Genomic DNA, 15924 nt, shown 5'->3' on the forward strand with positions numbered 1-15924 from the left:
CGGAGCGGAGGCGCGCGGAGGCGGCGGGGCGGCCGGCGGAGGCGGCCGGGGGCAGCGCGGCGCCGCCGCTCTCCGGCTTCGGCGACGCCGATGCTTTCGTCAAGGTGCGGGCCGGGCCGGGCCGGGCCGGGCAGGGCCCCCGTGCACTACCGCTCCCGGCGTGCTCCGCGCAGCCGAGGAGCGTTGCCGCCGCTGTGGCGGGCGGCCCGCGCGCCGCGGGGCTGCTGGGAGTTGTAGTTCTGGGGGCACAGGCCTCTCCGCGATGCCTTGCACATACTCGGCCACCGCAAACGTGCGCGTTTCAAGAGCCCCAATGACGTTCAGGGACAGGCTTGTACGTTTAGGGCTCGCATAAATCGTATAGTATACGTGTTGCAACGTATAGTGCTATGGATGTGCACCATAGGTATTATAATATACAATACTTACATGTGTTCATATGTAGAATTACATATACATTATATGTTAAATTTAACTGTGCAGTTTAGGCAGTCTACATGTGTTCGTATGTAGAATTACATATACGTTATATGTTACAGTTAACTGTGCAGTTTAGGCAGTCTACATGTGTTCATATGTAGAATTATATATACGTTATATGTTAAAGTTAACTGTGCAGTTTAGGCAGTCTATGCTGCTAAACACTCTCCTGGGTAAAGGAAGGCACTGTATATATAGAGAGACACTGTATATATATAGAATATATAAAGAACCCCTAACGACGCGGTATCTCTTGCCCAGCACGCGCTCGGCACGGTGGTGGCCGCCACCAAGGCGTCCAAYGGGCTCCCTCAGCCTGGCGACGAGTACGACTTTTACCGCAGCTTCCCCGGCTTCCGGGCGTACTGCGAGACGCAAGGCAACCGGCTCCTGCACTGGTGAGTGTGTCCCGGTGGCTGCGCCCGCCGCGGGGTCAGCGGCCGTCACTGGAAGGGGCCCTAACAAGCAGGTGGTTTATCCCACGCACCTCGCTTTTAGCCATTTTTCTAGTACTTGGCGCTTAATAAATTTTAAAAGGGCAATTCATAGTGACTCGATAAAGAGTGTGGAGTAGAGGCCAATACAGACGCTATTGACTGTCTTTTGAGAAGGCTGTGAGATTCCTAAGAAATAAATAGCGTTGCTTTTGGATTATTTTCCAAATTGTGAGGCGTAGAAAGTTGAAGAGGGGCTGTTTAGTGATCACCATGCTGTYTGTGCATTGCTGATTGCTGTGCTCCTCTCTTGGCAGCATGAGCAGGGTGATGCAGTACCACGGCTGCCACAGCCACATCAAAGACCGCAAAAAAGTGACAGAGCTAGAAGATAAATTTGATATGTTGGTTGACTCAAACGACGTCATCCTTGAGAGAGTGGTGAGCAAATTATTTCTGTTTGCTGTTCTTAGCGACTGTTCAGCTGCTACAAGTTTTGTTCATTACAAGAATTTCGGTGATAGTACCACTTAAGTTATGCTTAATGTTTTTCTCAGTCTTTATAATTAAAAAATCCCTACATGCTATATCAGTGTACAACTTTGTGTTCACAGCAGCTGAGCAGATGGCCCAAAGGGGAGAAATGTAATTTGTGACCTGGAAATGAAATGCTATTTGGAACAAAAATCTTACAACCTTGTAAGAGCTTTCTAAAATCAGAGCTGTTTTTCTGAAAAAAAGTCTTCCCTAACCATTAATGTTCGTATGCTGTCCTCACCTTTGGCTGCCTCCTGTTGCACAGAATTGAGAAGAAATGGCCATGGAAGCATCTGTGTCTTTGTTTTTATTTAATCTGACTAGAATGACTGAGTACAGTGACTTAACAGATGTTTGATTCTCACCAATTCCTTTTCTGCAATTCAGGGTATTTTACTGGATGAAGCAGCTGGAGTGAACAAAAAAGAGCCTGTCCTCCCTGCTGGGCTGCAGCTCCCRCAGACAATCATTTCCAGCTGGAACCGCAAGGTGAGGCCTCTGTGCTCAGTTTGCCTTGTCGTCTTGAACATTTTTTTCCCCGCATTGACGTTAGAGTGTTTCCAGTGCAGTTCCCTGCTGAAGTGTCCTGTCAGATGTTATAGCTGTGCCATTTTTCCCTCGATACACAAACTTAATTCTGGATTTTGTGTGCACTGGCTTTTCACTTCATGCATACCACAGTCCTCCACTTAATCCTTTCAAATGAAGTCAGGATTCAGGATCATAATTTAGAGAAATTGTGTTCTSAACTACTGAACTCTAATTGCAAAAGAATAGCTCACTTTTAAGTTTGGGACCAGTCTGAGTAAAAGAGTCTCCAAACAGCTGTGATGTGAGTTTTATTTTTGCCTTCTGTTTTGTTTTGTTTTTGAACAGGGAGGGGAATCCCACAAGAGAACAAAGTCTGAAACCTTCAGATTGCTTCATGCCAAGAATATCTCCCGACCACAGCTTAAGTTTCGGGAAAARATTGATAATTCCAATACGCCCTTTGTACCTAAACTTTTTATTAAGCCAAATGCTCTGAAACCTTTGCCTGAAGGTAATAGATTTATTTTTTGATGGGTAAATTATTGAGTCTACTTAGCATAAATCTGTCCTCACAATCCAGAGGGAAAAAATCACTGGATGCTAGAACAAATARCAGCAGAACACATGGACCGTGTAGGAGTAGTAAGCCGTGTGGTGCTGAGTAGTCTATAAATCTGGCTAGCTTTAAACATGGGCTGTTATCTTTCTAATGAGCAGGCGTGCATGGGAGTGCAGGGATATGGCTGGACCTAGCTTGGCTTTGGCAGCTTTATCAAAGCTGCTGGCAGAACATCCCTGTCTTGGCCGCCGTCATTCTGCCACTGATGATTCATTTCTAGTCTGCACTGATGCAGTGGTAGATACCTGGGAATGATAGAAGGAATTTTCTGAAACCAGAACAGTCTCCTCCTGAGTTCTGGTGCAGAATCACCCTGCATCTTAATTAACAACATACTGATAGTACTTAGAATCAAGTTGTGCCATGAGACAGAAATCTTGCTGACAGCAAAAGGTCTGCAGGTCTGGATTGTTAAGATTTTTTGGTATTTAATGATCATAATAGCATCCTGTGGTGGGTGGAGGGGAGAGAATAGTGGGCTGAGAAGTTGTTATGTGTAGGACCCAGTCCAGTTGTTCCATATTGGTCATTCAGCCCTTACAAAAAGTGGACGGGAACGAAAGGAGCGCCCTGAAGACTTGGATGTACCAGCTGCTTTGGCAGACTTCATTCACCAGCAGAGGACACAGCAAACTGAACAGGACATGTAAGAAATTAAACTGACAACAAGGTGCTTGGAGTACCACTGGTGAACATGCACTTGTGTGCCCCCTTTGCAATGATGGTGTTCATGTGTAGCAGCTCTGCATGTGTTTGTGTCTGCACACTGAGTTGTGTGTGACTTGCTTTAGGTGCCTATAGTTAGCTTAAGCCTACGCCTAACAAGAGACAAACTTTCTAGTCAGTACAGAAACTGCCATAGCTCTCAGAGTCTCTGCCTTCATGAAGCTGACTRAAATTTAGCTTGTGTCTCTTTCCTCATTTCCACAGGTTTGCTCACCCTTACCAGTATGAACTGGAGCATTTTTCTCCCCCAGATGGAGTTCTCAAAAAACCAGAGCTCCAGGTTGGTGTCCACATTGATTTAATAGCAGATGCACTGAGTTTACAKCAGAATTTGCCTGACAAAATTCGGAGTTGGGATGTGTGTAGCATGGATGGGGATTGACAAAGGGCACAAGTTTGGGGAAGGCAGTACTGATAGTAAAATTTTGCTTTACCAGATATACAGGCCCATCAAGGAAACACCTTGCCATTTTATCAGCACGCTGGATAAACTGGTAGAACTAAATGAAAAGCTTATGAACTGTAAAGAATTTGCTGTGGACTTAGAGGTAATCAATTTGTCTTTTCTGCTTAAAAATCACATATATATTGTTAGCACCTTGGAGACCATTGTATTTTTCTACTGTTTGTTRGTCTTTTTTGTTTCCCTTCTCTTTTTATAAAACAGTTACTTACATCTTTTTCAGCACCATTCCTACAGGAGCTTCCTGGGCTTGACATGTCTCATGCAGATTTCCACCCGAACAGAGGACTTCATTATTGATACACTGGAGCTACGCAGTGACATGAACATTCTCAATGAGACTTTCACAGACCCTGCGATTGTGAAGGTCAGCTGACAAATTAATGATATTTTTTTTCTTTTCTAGTGTAGGCATTATTGTAGTCTGAAGCATATTTGTATGCTGCATTTGGGTCTCTTGACCCTGCTTTCCTTGCAGTTCGCTTGTGTGCCTTTCATCAATGTGTGGGGGGCATTTCTTCCCAAGTGTCATCATTTAGTAGTTCTGCACATAGCAATAAGGAACAGAGAGGAAAGTAATCTATTTCTGGAAACATGAATAGGAAGCCATAGCACTACTGTCCTGGAGTTAGAAACGTTCTTCACATCATTGGTGCTCTCTGATATATTTGATTGTGTTGCTTTACAAGGTCATCCATGGAGCTGATTCAGATGTGGAATGGCTGCAAAAAGACTTTGGTTTGTACTTGGTGAACATGTTTGATACTCACCAAGCTGCTCGTCTCCTCAACCTGGGCAAGCACTCCTTGGACCATTTGCTCAAGCTCTATTGCAACGTGGATGCTGACAAGCAGTACCAGCTGGCTGACTGGCGGATACGGTAAAAACCTTAAGTGGTCTGGAGCTAAGTGGCAGCATTTAGCCCTATTTGTGTTGTTATAGCAAGAGTATCTTTCTGGTTGCAAGCCCCGTAATTACAGGATGATCTTGAAGTGAATGAGTGCAACATGTGCTCTTATTATTKATACACTCTCCATGTTGCTTTAAGAACTGACTTTTCTTGGGGAGAGCAGGAAGGGTAAATCGCTGCAAAGCTTCTGGCAGCTCACCTAAGCAGCAGGAACAGCTTGTAGTCATTGCAGTATTATAGCAAAAGTCATTATTTGGCTTCAATAAAGTCCCCCCAAAAAGCATTGTTGCCTACAAGAGGTAGAACGGAATGCTGACAGAAGAATGAACTTGAGTCTAAGGTGGATACTTTTGTGCAGACCATAAAAATATCTGGTATAGGCTCTGTAGAGGGAGAAAAGTTGTAACAATGGCATTGGAGACACTTCCACCATCTGCTTATTAGCTACACAGCAGTCCTGCTGTCTCACATGCAAACAAAACATCACCTGAGTGGAAGGTGTCAGTGCTGTTGCCAAACAAAACCCTTTTGGATGGAAACAGGAATTTCTTGATTAGTTCTCAGATACCATTTGCCCCAGTGTGGCCCCCAAGGAAAAGGAAAATACTCCTTTGGCAGGGCAACTGAAACATTGGCTCTTGTTCCAGGCCTTTGCCAGAAGAAATGATTCAGTATGCCCGCGATGACACTCACTACTTGCTCTACATCTACGATAAAGTGCGGGAGGCACTGTGGGAGAGAGGGAACGAACAGCCCACTCAGCTGCAGGTTGTGTGGCAACGCAGCAGGGACATCTGCCTGAAGGTAAAGATTCATCTGGCTGCATTATCTAGATCAGAGTATGGGCTCACGAGGACACAAAGTCCTTTCACTGTTTCATGTCTGTTGTGTAAATATGCTTTTTCTGCACTATTTTATCTGAAAACAATTTTACAAACTCATTTGTGTGAAGTCATTTCTTTCACTAGCCAAAATCCTTGGATTCGGATGCTGTTTTGCTGTTTTCTGAATGCTGGTGCTCCTTGACCTGTTTGTTGCTTTCAGGTTTGTGTTTTTGCAGATGGATGTTACGTTTCCAGTTCTACTGGACATCCAATGCCTTAATATGAGTTGCATCATGAGACAGATAGATCGTGCTCAGTGAAAAATAATGTGGGTGCTGTGTAATGCAGTAAAACTGGAACATACTGTATGTCTTAGGCTGCTCCTGAAATTGCATATATTTTTCTTTGCTAATGGACAAGATGTATATTTTTCAGGGAGAGGTCCTACCAGCAATGTAGGGTAAAATTCCAAGCTGTGTTACCCTAGAGCTTATTCAGTGTCCTCGTGTCTGTGTAGTTCAGTGAAGCAAGGCTAACACAGAAAGCGCAACACTGGTACTGATCTCCAGTCTGTCTTTTTTCTCTGTCCAGAAATACATCAAGCCCMTTTTTACAGATGAGTCCTACCTTGAGCTCTACAGAAGGCAGAAGAAACACCTCAACACGCAGCAGCTAGCAGCATTTCGGTTACTGTTTGCATGGAGGGACAAGATGGCACGTCAAGAGGATGAGAGTACAGGGTAGGCAGTTTTTGTTAAAGACACTAGCTATACCTGAAGGAGCCTGTTGGTCTGTGTTTCTTCCCTGAGGAGGGACCACTCTGTTCTYTGTAATATTACTGTTCTACCTCAAGCTGTTTTTTGCACTTCAGAACAGAAAGCCTGTATGGTGGCAGCAAATTCTTATGGGTTTCTAGATCTGCTTAACATCTTTCTAACTTATTTCATCCCTTCAGAATTTGTAACTGGGGCAGAGTAGTACTCTTTAAAGGTATTTTTAAAGGTTTTTAATATTCTGTTACATTCATACCTCTTCTTTGTGTTGTAGATATGTGCTACCAAATCACATGCTACTGAAGATAGCAGAGGAGTTGCCCAAGTAAGTTTATTCACCCTTGAGTAGTCTCCTATAATATCCAGCAAAGAGTTTCCTGGTATATAATCACTTCTGCTTTTCATCTGTTCCTTCCAGCTGTCAGTAGAGCTTTTCCCTAGAATCCMTCAGTTTGCAAGAGAAATAAATGGTAATACTCCTTCAGAAGCCTTCCAACTTCTGGGATACCTATTTCTGTGACTTTCTTCACTGATGAGAAAAAAACAAACATTCCTGTGCATTGCTATTTGTCACACACACACCCTGAGGTTGTTACAGTACAGCAAAGTACAGTGGACTTAGTGGACAGTACAGTACAGTGCAATGGACTGATTTCCCCCAAAAGGTTTTATTGTTTGTTTAGTTCTTAAAGGGAATTGAGTAGGAGCAGATTTCTTTCAACAACCCAATTTATTTATTGTCTGGAACATTTTACACTCACCACCTAACACTGATACTTGAGAACAGTCAAAAAGCATCTTTAAGTASAAGTTTACTGCTGGGCTGGGCCTCTACAAATGAGTTGCAAACAAGAAATGAAATGAAGACAGGACAGGCAGAGCACAGAAAAGATGAGTGAGGGGACTGATTTGATAGCTTCTCCTCTCTGAACAAATCTGTAATGGAAGAATTTTTCATCACAGAGAATAAACAGTGACAGATTGCTCTGTCTTGGCTTATTTTGTCACAGTCAGGCCTGTTGTTATGTTTGGTCGTACGTCCTTCGAATACGAAAGCTTAACGTATCATCCATAAATATATCACACTGAGTTTTTCTCATCTCTTTTTAGAGAACCCCAGGGCATCATTGCTTGCTGTAATCCTGTCCCACCACTAGTTCGTCAGCAGATTAATGAATTGCATCTTCTCATTCAGCAGGCCCGAGAGATGCCTCTTCTCAAGGTAGGAGTGGCTCTTTGCACACGAGAGACTCACTACTTGCTTTCCATAAGCCAGGTACTAGAGCCAAACGGTGACCTGTGATGATGCTGAAGTCTGCAGTGTTCTGTGGGGGAGCATAAAGATACATAACAACTTTTGCTTATTATTTGCTGATGCCTGCTGGTTTACATGGGTAGTTCTCTAGAGAACTAAAGCAGTAGAAGAACAGATTCTGCTTGCCCAGAGTGCAGTTGTCTGCACTGAAGCATATCCTTACGGTGTATATTATGTGTGAGGAACAACTGGATCTTGTAGAAATTGCTGGCCATATGAGTGGATTSATAAACCTTCTCCAGCTATAGTGAACCTAAAAAGCATCATGTTAAGAAATGAATTAGGTAAACTGTCATCAGCATGTTTATATTAATATATTCCTTCCACTTTGGTGAAAGAAAATCATTTCTGAGCATGTACTTGCCTTTACTATGAGAGCTGTATTATATACATCCATATGCAGAGGCAATGCAGTGGAAGAAGAAGAAATGTAATTGTATTACACTGCTATTTTATGGATAGCTATGGAAAATATTGATAAAAAATATTTTTACCTAGAACCTAGAAGAACTGGGACAGGTGTTTCAAAGATTTTCTTTAGTTGACGTATTTTCCTCTCCCATTCTAGTCTGAGAATGCTTTGGCAGTCAAGAAGAGAACATCTCTCTCCACCTCCGAGGTACTATATACCTAATGTATTTTTATCTAAAATTTAAGCCTTAAACCCAGAAACATCTATAGAAAAAAAATCTATCTTCTGTAAGTTATTTGTTCTTTTCCATTTTACAGGTCTCTCCACTTTAGCTTAATGTTCTGTGCTAGAAGACTGGTAACATTACCAGCTGTAAATTGGTATTTTACAAGCAACTGAGAAAATAGCACTGGAGGGTTCATGAGCAAACTCCCTAGTCTCTAGACAGTTTCATGTATGTTAGTCTGTATTGATTGATTGGTCTGTAAGAAGGGAACTTTCAAATGAGCTTCTATGGCTGTCTCATTTATTTTCCTTGTGCTTAGGAGGTAAAGCAGCTCCATTAGCTAGTGGATGTTTGCACAGATTCTGTTCTGATGCACTCGGCTCTGGTAGTTGAGCTCTTTGAAATCTGCATTTTAATCCTTTCACTTACATTTTCATTAATGCATCCSTGCAGTATGTAAAAACACCTACACATTTGTAGGGTACTGTGCTAATGACATTTGTAATTTGGCTGTCTCTGCAGAGGCTTGAGAATACCTTTTTTGGACCTCATGATAGTTCCCGGATTCCTACAGATGATGTTCAGAACAACTCTGCCTTAGGTAATTTGGACTTACCTTCCAAACTGTGGAAGTAATGACATAATGTGCCTTTGACATATGGAAATAAGCAGTGCTGATGAAACTAACAGTATGATCTCAGTATAATCTCATTATACAGAAGATCAGTACAGTGTACAAATACTTAATAGAAATTTAATCTCATTTTCCTTTTTGTGCAGAACCTGCACCAGTTTTGCAACACGGTCATCTCTTTTCAGATGGTGAGGAGACAATGCCAGAGTCAACATGCCTTGTTGCTACTGCCACTGTCAGCATATTCAGCGTAAGCAACATTTCTGTATTAGAATACATGTTTCTCAATCTCATAATAYGCTATGATAGTGCTTCATAGAAACAGTGAAGAAGGAATATGCATGGAAAATGTACTGACYTAAGCATATGGCATAACCAAGTGTAATAGGTTAGGAGAGTGGCAAGTTAATCAAGCCTCTGAAGGGCAACTGCCATCATTGGGCTTTCAGATAAAATGAGAAATAACACACAGGTAATACAAGTAGTTGAATCCAAAACAGACTAATGTTTCTTCCCTGTGTTTTTCAGGAATCTGATGAGGATGAAGGGAAGGAGAAGCCTTTAACCACTGCACAGCAGAAAGCTCAGCGCATAATGGAGTCCTTTGAAAATCCATTTAGAATGGTAAAAGCTCTCCGTAGCTCTTTGTAGTGGCACTGGCAAACCATCTAGCGAGGAGGATGCTCTGAGCTATTTTTCCAGGCCTATCTGAATGATCTTGATACAGTGTCAACTACTGCTCTCTTACTGGAGTCAAGAGGTTACCCTCCTTGCAGCACACATGCATGTGGGCTTGTTTCCAAAATGTCTCCAGCAACCTCTTGTCTCTCTGTAGTAAATGGACTTTTCTCTTACTGTGTTCTTTTTAGTTGGTTTTGATTTTTAATTTGCATAATGATGAGCTTTCTGTTTTGAGTAGCATTTTATCTGTGAGATGATAAGCACTAATTTGACATGCTGTGTTTAAAACGTTTCTTTTTTCCTCTCTGTCTACAGTACTTACCTTCAGAGCAGAATCCTGCCTACGTCTCACAATCTGCAAAGTTTGATCCATCATCAAAAATTTACGAAGTAAGAGTCACGCAGAATTTCCTGCCAAGTACTATGAAAGAAACAAACCTTCAGATTATTTTCCTTTGGGGTCCTCTGCAACATAAGGCATATTTTTTTTCACCCGTGGATTCTTATTTCTGCTTAAAAGAAGAAGAGTTTTGAGAACCCTGACATGTTTATGAATCTGCAGCTCATTGGTTTTAGGGCATTTATGTTCTCCTAAGCTCCAGGGAGAGGAAAAATCATTGTTTATTCTCTGTATGTCAAACCTACAAACTACAGTCGAAGTCAGTATGTTCCTTAGTTCTCACTGGGCTTGTCTGTGGCTCAGAATTTTAAAGCACATGTTTCTGTTTTACTGGGTGCAGCAGATTTTAATCTATTTTACAGTCCAGCTTAAGCTGTACTTTTAATGAAAGCATGTGGTAGCAAGTTTATAAACTTTATTTTACCGCAGAACTTCAAAGTAGGTGATTTTTTTTTTTTTATTGCAGATCAGTAATCGATGGAAGTTGATGAGTCAGGTACAAGAGCAGAAGGAATCCAAGGAGGAGACCAAAAAGAAAATAGCCCAGCAGTCAGGTAGAGCAAATCTTCACTTCCTCGCTGAGTTGTGGTCTTTTTAAAGACTTGAACCTTCTCTCCTGTTAGCGTATACACTTGGAGTGCCTTCATGGAAGTCTCTTTATCCAAGGCTCAGTCTAAGCAAAATCCTTTCTGGAGGAAGTTGGATTCTTCTCTAGCTCATTTCTGTGAYCAGCATTGACTGACATGAGGTGCAAAGTATTTGTCTTCCATGTTAGAATTTCTGTGGCAGCCTTAGATATTTCTCTGCAGAAAGGAAAAGAGCAGGACTGCAGCTGTAAATGTGCGTGACAGTCCTTGCAGCTCACTGTGCTAATATTGGCCTTGCTGCAGCACCACAGATGGACCCCCTGGGGCTGGCAGACCAGCACGGTCCTTTTTGTATGTCCARCTGGCTGATGTCTACTGCTGTCGAAGCCGAGGGGCTAATAAGGCAGCAGCACAAGCTGCCCTCCAGGTGGATGCTGTGTATCCTAACACACACCTCTGCTAGGGTGTCTCACCCCCTTGTTCAGCAGTTGTTTGTTGCTCGTAAGAGCAGTTGGCTGAATTTCGGGTATTCCAGACCGCCTCTTTCCAATTTCCTCACCCTCATAAAAWTAATTCATGAACTCTGAGGGCTAGAGCGTGAGTGTTGAGATGTTTCATATAAATCTAAAAGGCCCCTTGAAATTATTGTGCTGGTTAGCTTGCCTTTCTCAGTTCAGATAGGTTGTTTCCCAGTCATCCTAAGATCACCCAAGATGATGAATTTCTTGATGGATGACATTCTGTTTGACAGAGATGGTGCTGTGTTCAATCTGAGACTTGCTACAACATGATTTGCCTACTTTTTCTTTTAAAGCTTGTGGCTAATGTGCTCTTGCTTTTTACAGTAATGCTTGTTTGTTTCCCTAGCTGCTCGTGACCAAGCACAGAAGGTGTATAAAGAGGCAACAGAAAACATTGTGTCTGTGCGTCAGCAAGCCGCGGTATGTCCCTGAATTCCCTGCTTCCTGCCAGCTTTTGCCTCTTCTCACCCTTTAAGATAGTTCACGATGAAACCCTGAGTCCCAGTAACACTGACATACTGTCCAAGCAGAAGGCAGCTGATTTCAGGTGACCTGAAYGATGGATCTGTCCATAGAACATTCAGTGTTTCTGGCCTGTGTGTAGCAGCAAGTGCCTAGTGACCGCAGTGTTCAAATCTACTGTGCAGTTCTCCAYATCCTTCCATGGCTTTGGAAGGCATCGTTTGTCCCTGCTGTATTTCCTTAACCCTCACTTTCCTACGTCCCCCATATCTGCCTGTGGGTCTACAGCAGATCTCAGTCTCTAGTATCTTGTGAAATGTCGGCTTTGCTTTTTTAATCTGGAAAATCACTGCTATGAGAAAAAGGCAATGTTGGCTCAAAGAAAACAGATCCCTTTCCCCTCCTCCCCGCTGCTCCAATGTTGCTCCAGGCACGAGCTGTCACCAGGACCCAGGTTAGCCAGGCAGTTCATTTGCATGCTGCTGTTCGTGCCTCCACAGCCAGGTTTCATTCCTGTCTCCTGAACTTGTCCTGTTCCCATTCTGCCTGTTGCTTTCACAGCAGGAACAAGCTAATAAAAAGAGGGAGAGAAACATAAGTGAAACAGGAACAGAGTTGCCAAAACAAGAGAAGAAGCGGCCAAAAGCCTCCCAGCAAGCAGAGGAGCTGGAAGCACCAAAGCAGTTCACTCCCTTTGATTACAGCAAGTCCAACTTCAAAGTGTTTGCGGGTAAGATCTGGATCTCCTGCTTGAGAGCTGCGGGCTGTGGAAAACACTGCTGGGCAGAGCTCTGAGAAGGCTGTGCGTGAATATAGATGCCAGTGCAGTACAAAGTGTGATATTGCATTTACCCTGCTTTGGGGGGAGATTAAAATAAATTAGCCTGGCGAATGGGCAGTTTAGCTTCCCTTTTCTGAGTTAGAAACAAAATCCTGAAACAGCCTGGAAGGGGTTAGTTTGTAGATGTGTATTATCTGGCTCTTTGCCCTGCAGAAGAAAGTCATMTATTTACCTGGGCACAAGGAGTTAGGAAGCAAAGGAGCTTTGACTCCTGTGCAATAAGCATCTATTAAAAAGGTTTTTCTGCCCTTTAGTGGCTGTTCTTGTTTTCAGCATGGGAAAAACAGTGAAACCTGCCAGATCACCAGAGGAGCACCATTGAACAGACTGTTCTTTATGGGTGGGTTTTTTTTTTTTTTGGTGAAAGCTTCTCTCTTCTTGCCCTTAGGAAGCAGCAAATCAAAGCAGTCACCCCAGTTCGACCCAGCCAAGCAGGCCTACACCGGCAAGGTAAGGATGCATCCTGAAACAAGAAACAGAAATGAAGCATGTACCCCCCGGGGACAACAGGACTTTCTGCATCTRCAGAGTGTACCTTAACAGGCACTTGGTACTGAGGGGCAGCTTGTAATCACAAGCTGATTTGTTGCCTTACAGCCTCTTCCCATTTGCAATGGGCTTTCTCAGGTCCCCTGAACTCTCTATTTCCCACCTATTTACTCATAGTTTGCACCTACACCCTGCTACGTCATGGGCACATCACTTACACCACCACACAACAGCAAAAGTTTCCCAAAGCAAACTCAAAGCTCCTTTTGGAGTCTCAAAAGAGAAAGGCAACCTAATGGTGTATTTGAGAGAACAGAGTTTTAAACAGATCCTTCTGTGAATGGATAAGATTGGTTATCAGTGGAAAATTTGTTAGCCCAGCAGAAGAGAATTTGTCATTTGGGTGTCAGCCTTGAATATTCTGTGATTCTGTGCATTCCATGCAAGGACATGTGAAGAGCATCCTGCAACACAACGCTCACCGTGTAAATGAGCAGTGCTCCTTCAAGTGGGAGCACCTGACAGGACTYGTATCACATGGAACATACTGCATTTGGCAACAGCCTCGTCCATGTGTTTGTTTTTCTTGCCTGCAGAAATTTGCTGGAGCCAACAAACTTCAGCAGTCGGCTGGAAACCGAAGCATGTCCTACCTGGCGGGRAGAGCCGATAGGTGCGTGGTGGCCTCGTGCTGCCGCTCTCGCTCAGGCCCTGGAGCCACGGGCAGAGCGCAGCTACTGCCCTTCACTGCCTGGCAGCTTAAGCGCACAGTTAATGTGCAGAGGTTGTGTGACACTTCGTAGCGAGGGTTATGCTTGCTACAACTTAGAGGAAAAAAGAGTTGTAAGTGATTTTGCGTTTAAGGCTTGAAATCCTGAGGTAAAAGCCTGAGTTCATGTACGTGGGAGTTGCTTTCTTTGTCCACAAAGATAGGTGGGGTGGGGAGAATGGGGTCCCGCCTGGGAGGAGAATGGTTTTGGCCAACCTGAACACTTGTATTCTGAGTATACACAGCTTGTAGCTCGCTGGGTTTAATTCTGATGAATTATTTAGTCATAAAAGAGCGATTCTGTGTTGGTGGGAGGGAGGTTCTGCATCGTGACTCTTTCTTAATAGAATCATTGTAACCTATCATAGCTTTTCAATCTCAAGAGTGAGTTTAGAGATTCAACGGGAGAGCTAAAGTCTTTCTGTAATGGTCTTTTACAGGGGCTCCAGGCACCACTGGCCAAAGAGATAGTCCTCGTTATGAGACCTGTGGGAGTTGCTGCTGAACAAAACAAGAATCAGAGCTATTGTCACCATGGGAAGGCAAATATCAGTCATCGCTCAGTTTTTGTACAGAAATCTTTTTAAACCCATTAAACTGCTTCTTCTCCAGAAGAAAAAAAATCTTAATTGGTTTGGCTTTTATTATGTTCACAATGCTTTGCCTAATTGAACTCAAAATGTTGTGTTTCTTTCTAATTTTGAAAGTTTACTCTGTGTCCTCAAATCCAGCTTGGTTAAACTGCTTGCTGCCTGGGTGCATGCAGTTCAGATCCAGAGTCAGCACTGAGTGGAGAAACCTCTTGGCATCTCCAAAGCCAGTTCAAAAACAATCGAGGGAAGCTGTAGATGCGACTGCAACGGCAGCACCCCGGAGGAGGAGGTACAGCCGAGCTACATCTTTTATGTTAGGCCTCGCTTACAAGTTGAGCTATGCAGCTTATCTTTTACAAGACAAAGTAATACAGAAAACAAGTTTTCAAGGCAGTATTTTTGTATTTTTAAGGAAAGATTTATGAAAAAGAAGAGTTCGAGTACTTTTTAAATTGGAGACCAGTACTTAAAGTTTCCCATAGCRCTTCAGAGTGAAAACTATGCTTGGGTAGAAGGTAGAAAGTGTGAGTGATGCTGAGGCCTCTGTAGGCAGAGCACTGGCCTGAACCGTGCCTCGAGGATCTCCACAGCCGCAGGGGGCCAGGGGCTAGCAAAGCTCCCGTGCAAGCGGCAGAGCTGCCCGCGTGCAGCTGGGAGCAGCCAGGGCAGCGGCAGCGCCGTGTCCTGGGCCGCTCGCCCGCGTTTTGGCCTCGTTTCGCAAGGCCTCCGCTTCGCCCCGTGSTTTCTGCTTCTGCACCAAGTTTTGCCGTTCTGTGCTCGCCTGTTTCCACARTGGGAGAACTGACTTCTCTGACTGCCAGCCCAGGTGCAAGGGCTACGTGGGCAGTGGCAAAACTGCCCTCTCTGCATTTCACCAGCTACAAAGATGGTGAGTATTTCTTCTCTTTTCAGTCTTTTCCTGTATTTCAAGGGAGTAGGCAGTGGCAGGAACAAAGGGGTTTTTCTCCTTAGTTTCCTAGTCTGAAAACAGCCAAACAAGCAGTATCTTAATGGTGGAACAGAGTCCCTTTCTGCTTGTGAAGCCCATCTGTGTGGCTGAATATTGGAGAATGTGCTTGAAAAGAGGCCGTTGCAGTTAAATAGCAGTTTTCTTTAGGAGTATTTGCTGCGATTGCCAATTCTGCTGCTTTTCACCTCTGCCACTTCTGATATTTCTGTAACTGAAGAACTAGTGAAGCTACTAAAAGCCCCRTTGCTTGCAGAAAGGGTAGAATTTCCTTTCATAACCTCTAACTCCTAAAAACTTCAAGTTGTGGAGCGCGCTCCGCTTTGGATTGCTCCCTTTTCCAGGTGCCTTTTGCCGTTCCTGTCGGCTGCTGCGGTTTATGGAGCAGTCGAGGTGTGCTCAGCTCCTCCGCACTGGTTGCGCTGGTCCCGCAGCGCACAAACGGGCCCAGGAGCTGGTGCCAGTGCCCGGCTCTCCTGGAATAACCGAGGAAGGGCAGGAGCGCGGCCGGGCCGGAGCTGCGGGCGCTACCGTGGCCGGGGTTCGGGGCCTTTTCGCGAGGGGAGCAGCTTCCAGCGCACGGAGGGGCGGACAGGGACGCGCGGCGCCCCCGCGACAGCGGGGCCGTTGCTGCCGTTTCCCCGCCRAGGGCTGCGTCCTCCGCCGTTAATGAACTGAATTAACATCCTCGTGCGGACGGGGCTCCCGCGGACACGTGGGGGCCGCCGGG

At 44.3% G+C, this 15924-nt stretch overlaps 2 protein-coding genes across 2 annotated transcripts in view; both read left to right on the plus strand.

Annotated features, from left to right (window-relative positions):
• The window catches only part of EXOSC10 (exosome component 10), a 15262-nt gene extending 1020 nt beyond the window's left edge, over window positions 1–14242 (plus strand). The window contains exons 2-26 of the mRNA XM_026053550.1: window positions 49–104; window positions 742–878; window positions 1232–1355; window positions 1839–1940; window positions 2328–2493; window positions 3136–3247; window positions 3532–3607; window positions 3765–3875; window positions 4014–4157; window positions 4480–4670; window positions 5348–5504; window positions 6116–6264; window positions 6572–6622; window positions 7408–7519; window positions 8181–8231; window positions 8773–8851; window positions 9031–9134; window positions 9413–9508; window positions 9881–9955; window positions 10432–10519; window positions 11420–11493; window positions 12097–12265; window positions 12765–12826; window positions 13462–13538; window positions 14075–14242. Of these exons, the coding sequence (XP_025909335.1) occupies window positions 49–104; window positions 742–878; window positions 1232–1355; window positions 1839–1940; window positions 2328–2493; window positions 3136–3247; window positions 3532–3607; window positions 3765–3875; window positions 4014–4157; window positions 4480–4670; window positions 5348–5504; window positions 6116–6264; window positions 6572–6622; window positions 7408–7519; window positions 8181–8231; window positions 8773–8851; window positions 9031–9134; window positions 9413–9508; window positions 9881–9955; window positions 10432–10519; window positions 11420–11493; window positions 12097–12265; window positions 12765–12826; window positions 13462–13538; window positions 14075–14105 (2594 nt within the window). The 3' untranslated portion in view covers window positions 14106–14242. The remainder of the gene's footprint in view (window positions 1–48; window positions 105–741; window positions 879–1231; window positions 1356–1838; window positions 1941–2327; window positions 2494–3135; window positions 3248–3531; window positions 3608–3764; window positions 3876–4013; window positions 4158–4479; window positions 4671–5347; window positions 5505–6115; window positions 6265–6571; window positions 6623–7407; window positions 7520–8180; window positions 8232–8772; window positions 8852–9030; window positions 9135–9412; window positions 9509–9880; window positions 9956–10431; window positions 10520–11419; window positions 11494–12096; window positions 12266–12764; window positions 12827–13461; window positions 13539–14074) is intronic.
• An 871-nt stretch (window positions 14243–15113) lies between these two features.
• SRM (spermidine synthase) overlaps window positions 15114–15924 on the plus strand; it is a 6695-nt gene continuing 5884 nt past the window's right edge. The window contains exon 1 of the mRNA XM_026053551.1: window positions 15114–15161. Within this exon, the coding sequence (XP_025909336.1) occupies window positions 15114–15161 (48 nt within the window). The remainder of the gene's footprint in view (window positions 15162–15924) is intronic.

This window comes from Nothoprocta perdicaria, unplaced genomic scaffold (assembly GCF_003342845.1).
Source record: "Nothoprocta perdicaria isolate Ctin4 unplaced genomic scaffold, notPer1 scaffold_117, whole genome shotgun sequence".
In the NCBI taxonomy this organism is placed as follows: domain Eukaryota; kingdom Metazoa; phylum Chordata; class Aves; order Tinamiformes; family Tinamidae; genus Nothoprocta; species Nothoprocta perdicaria.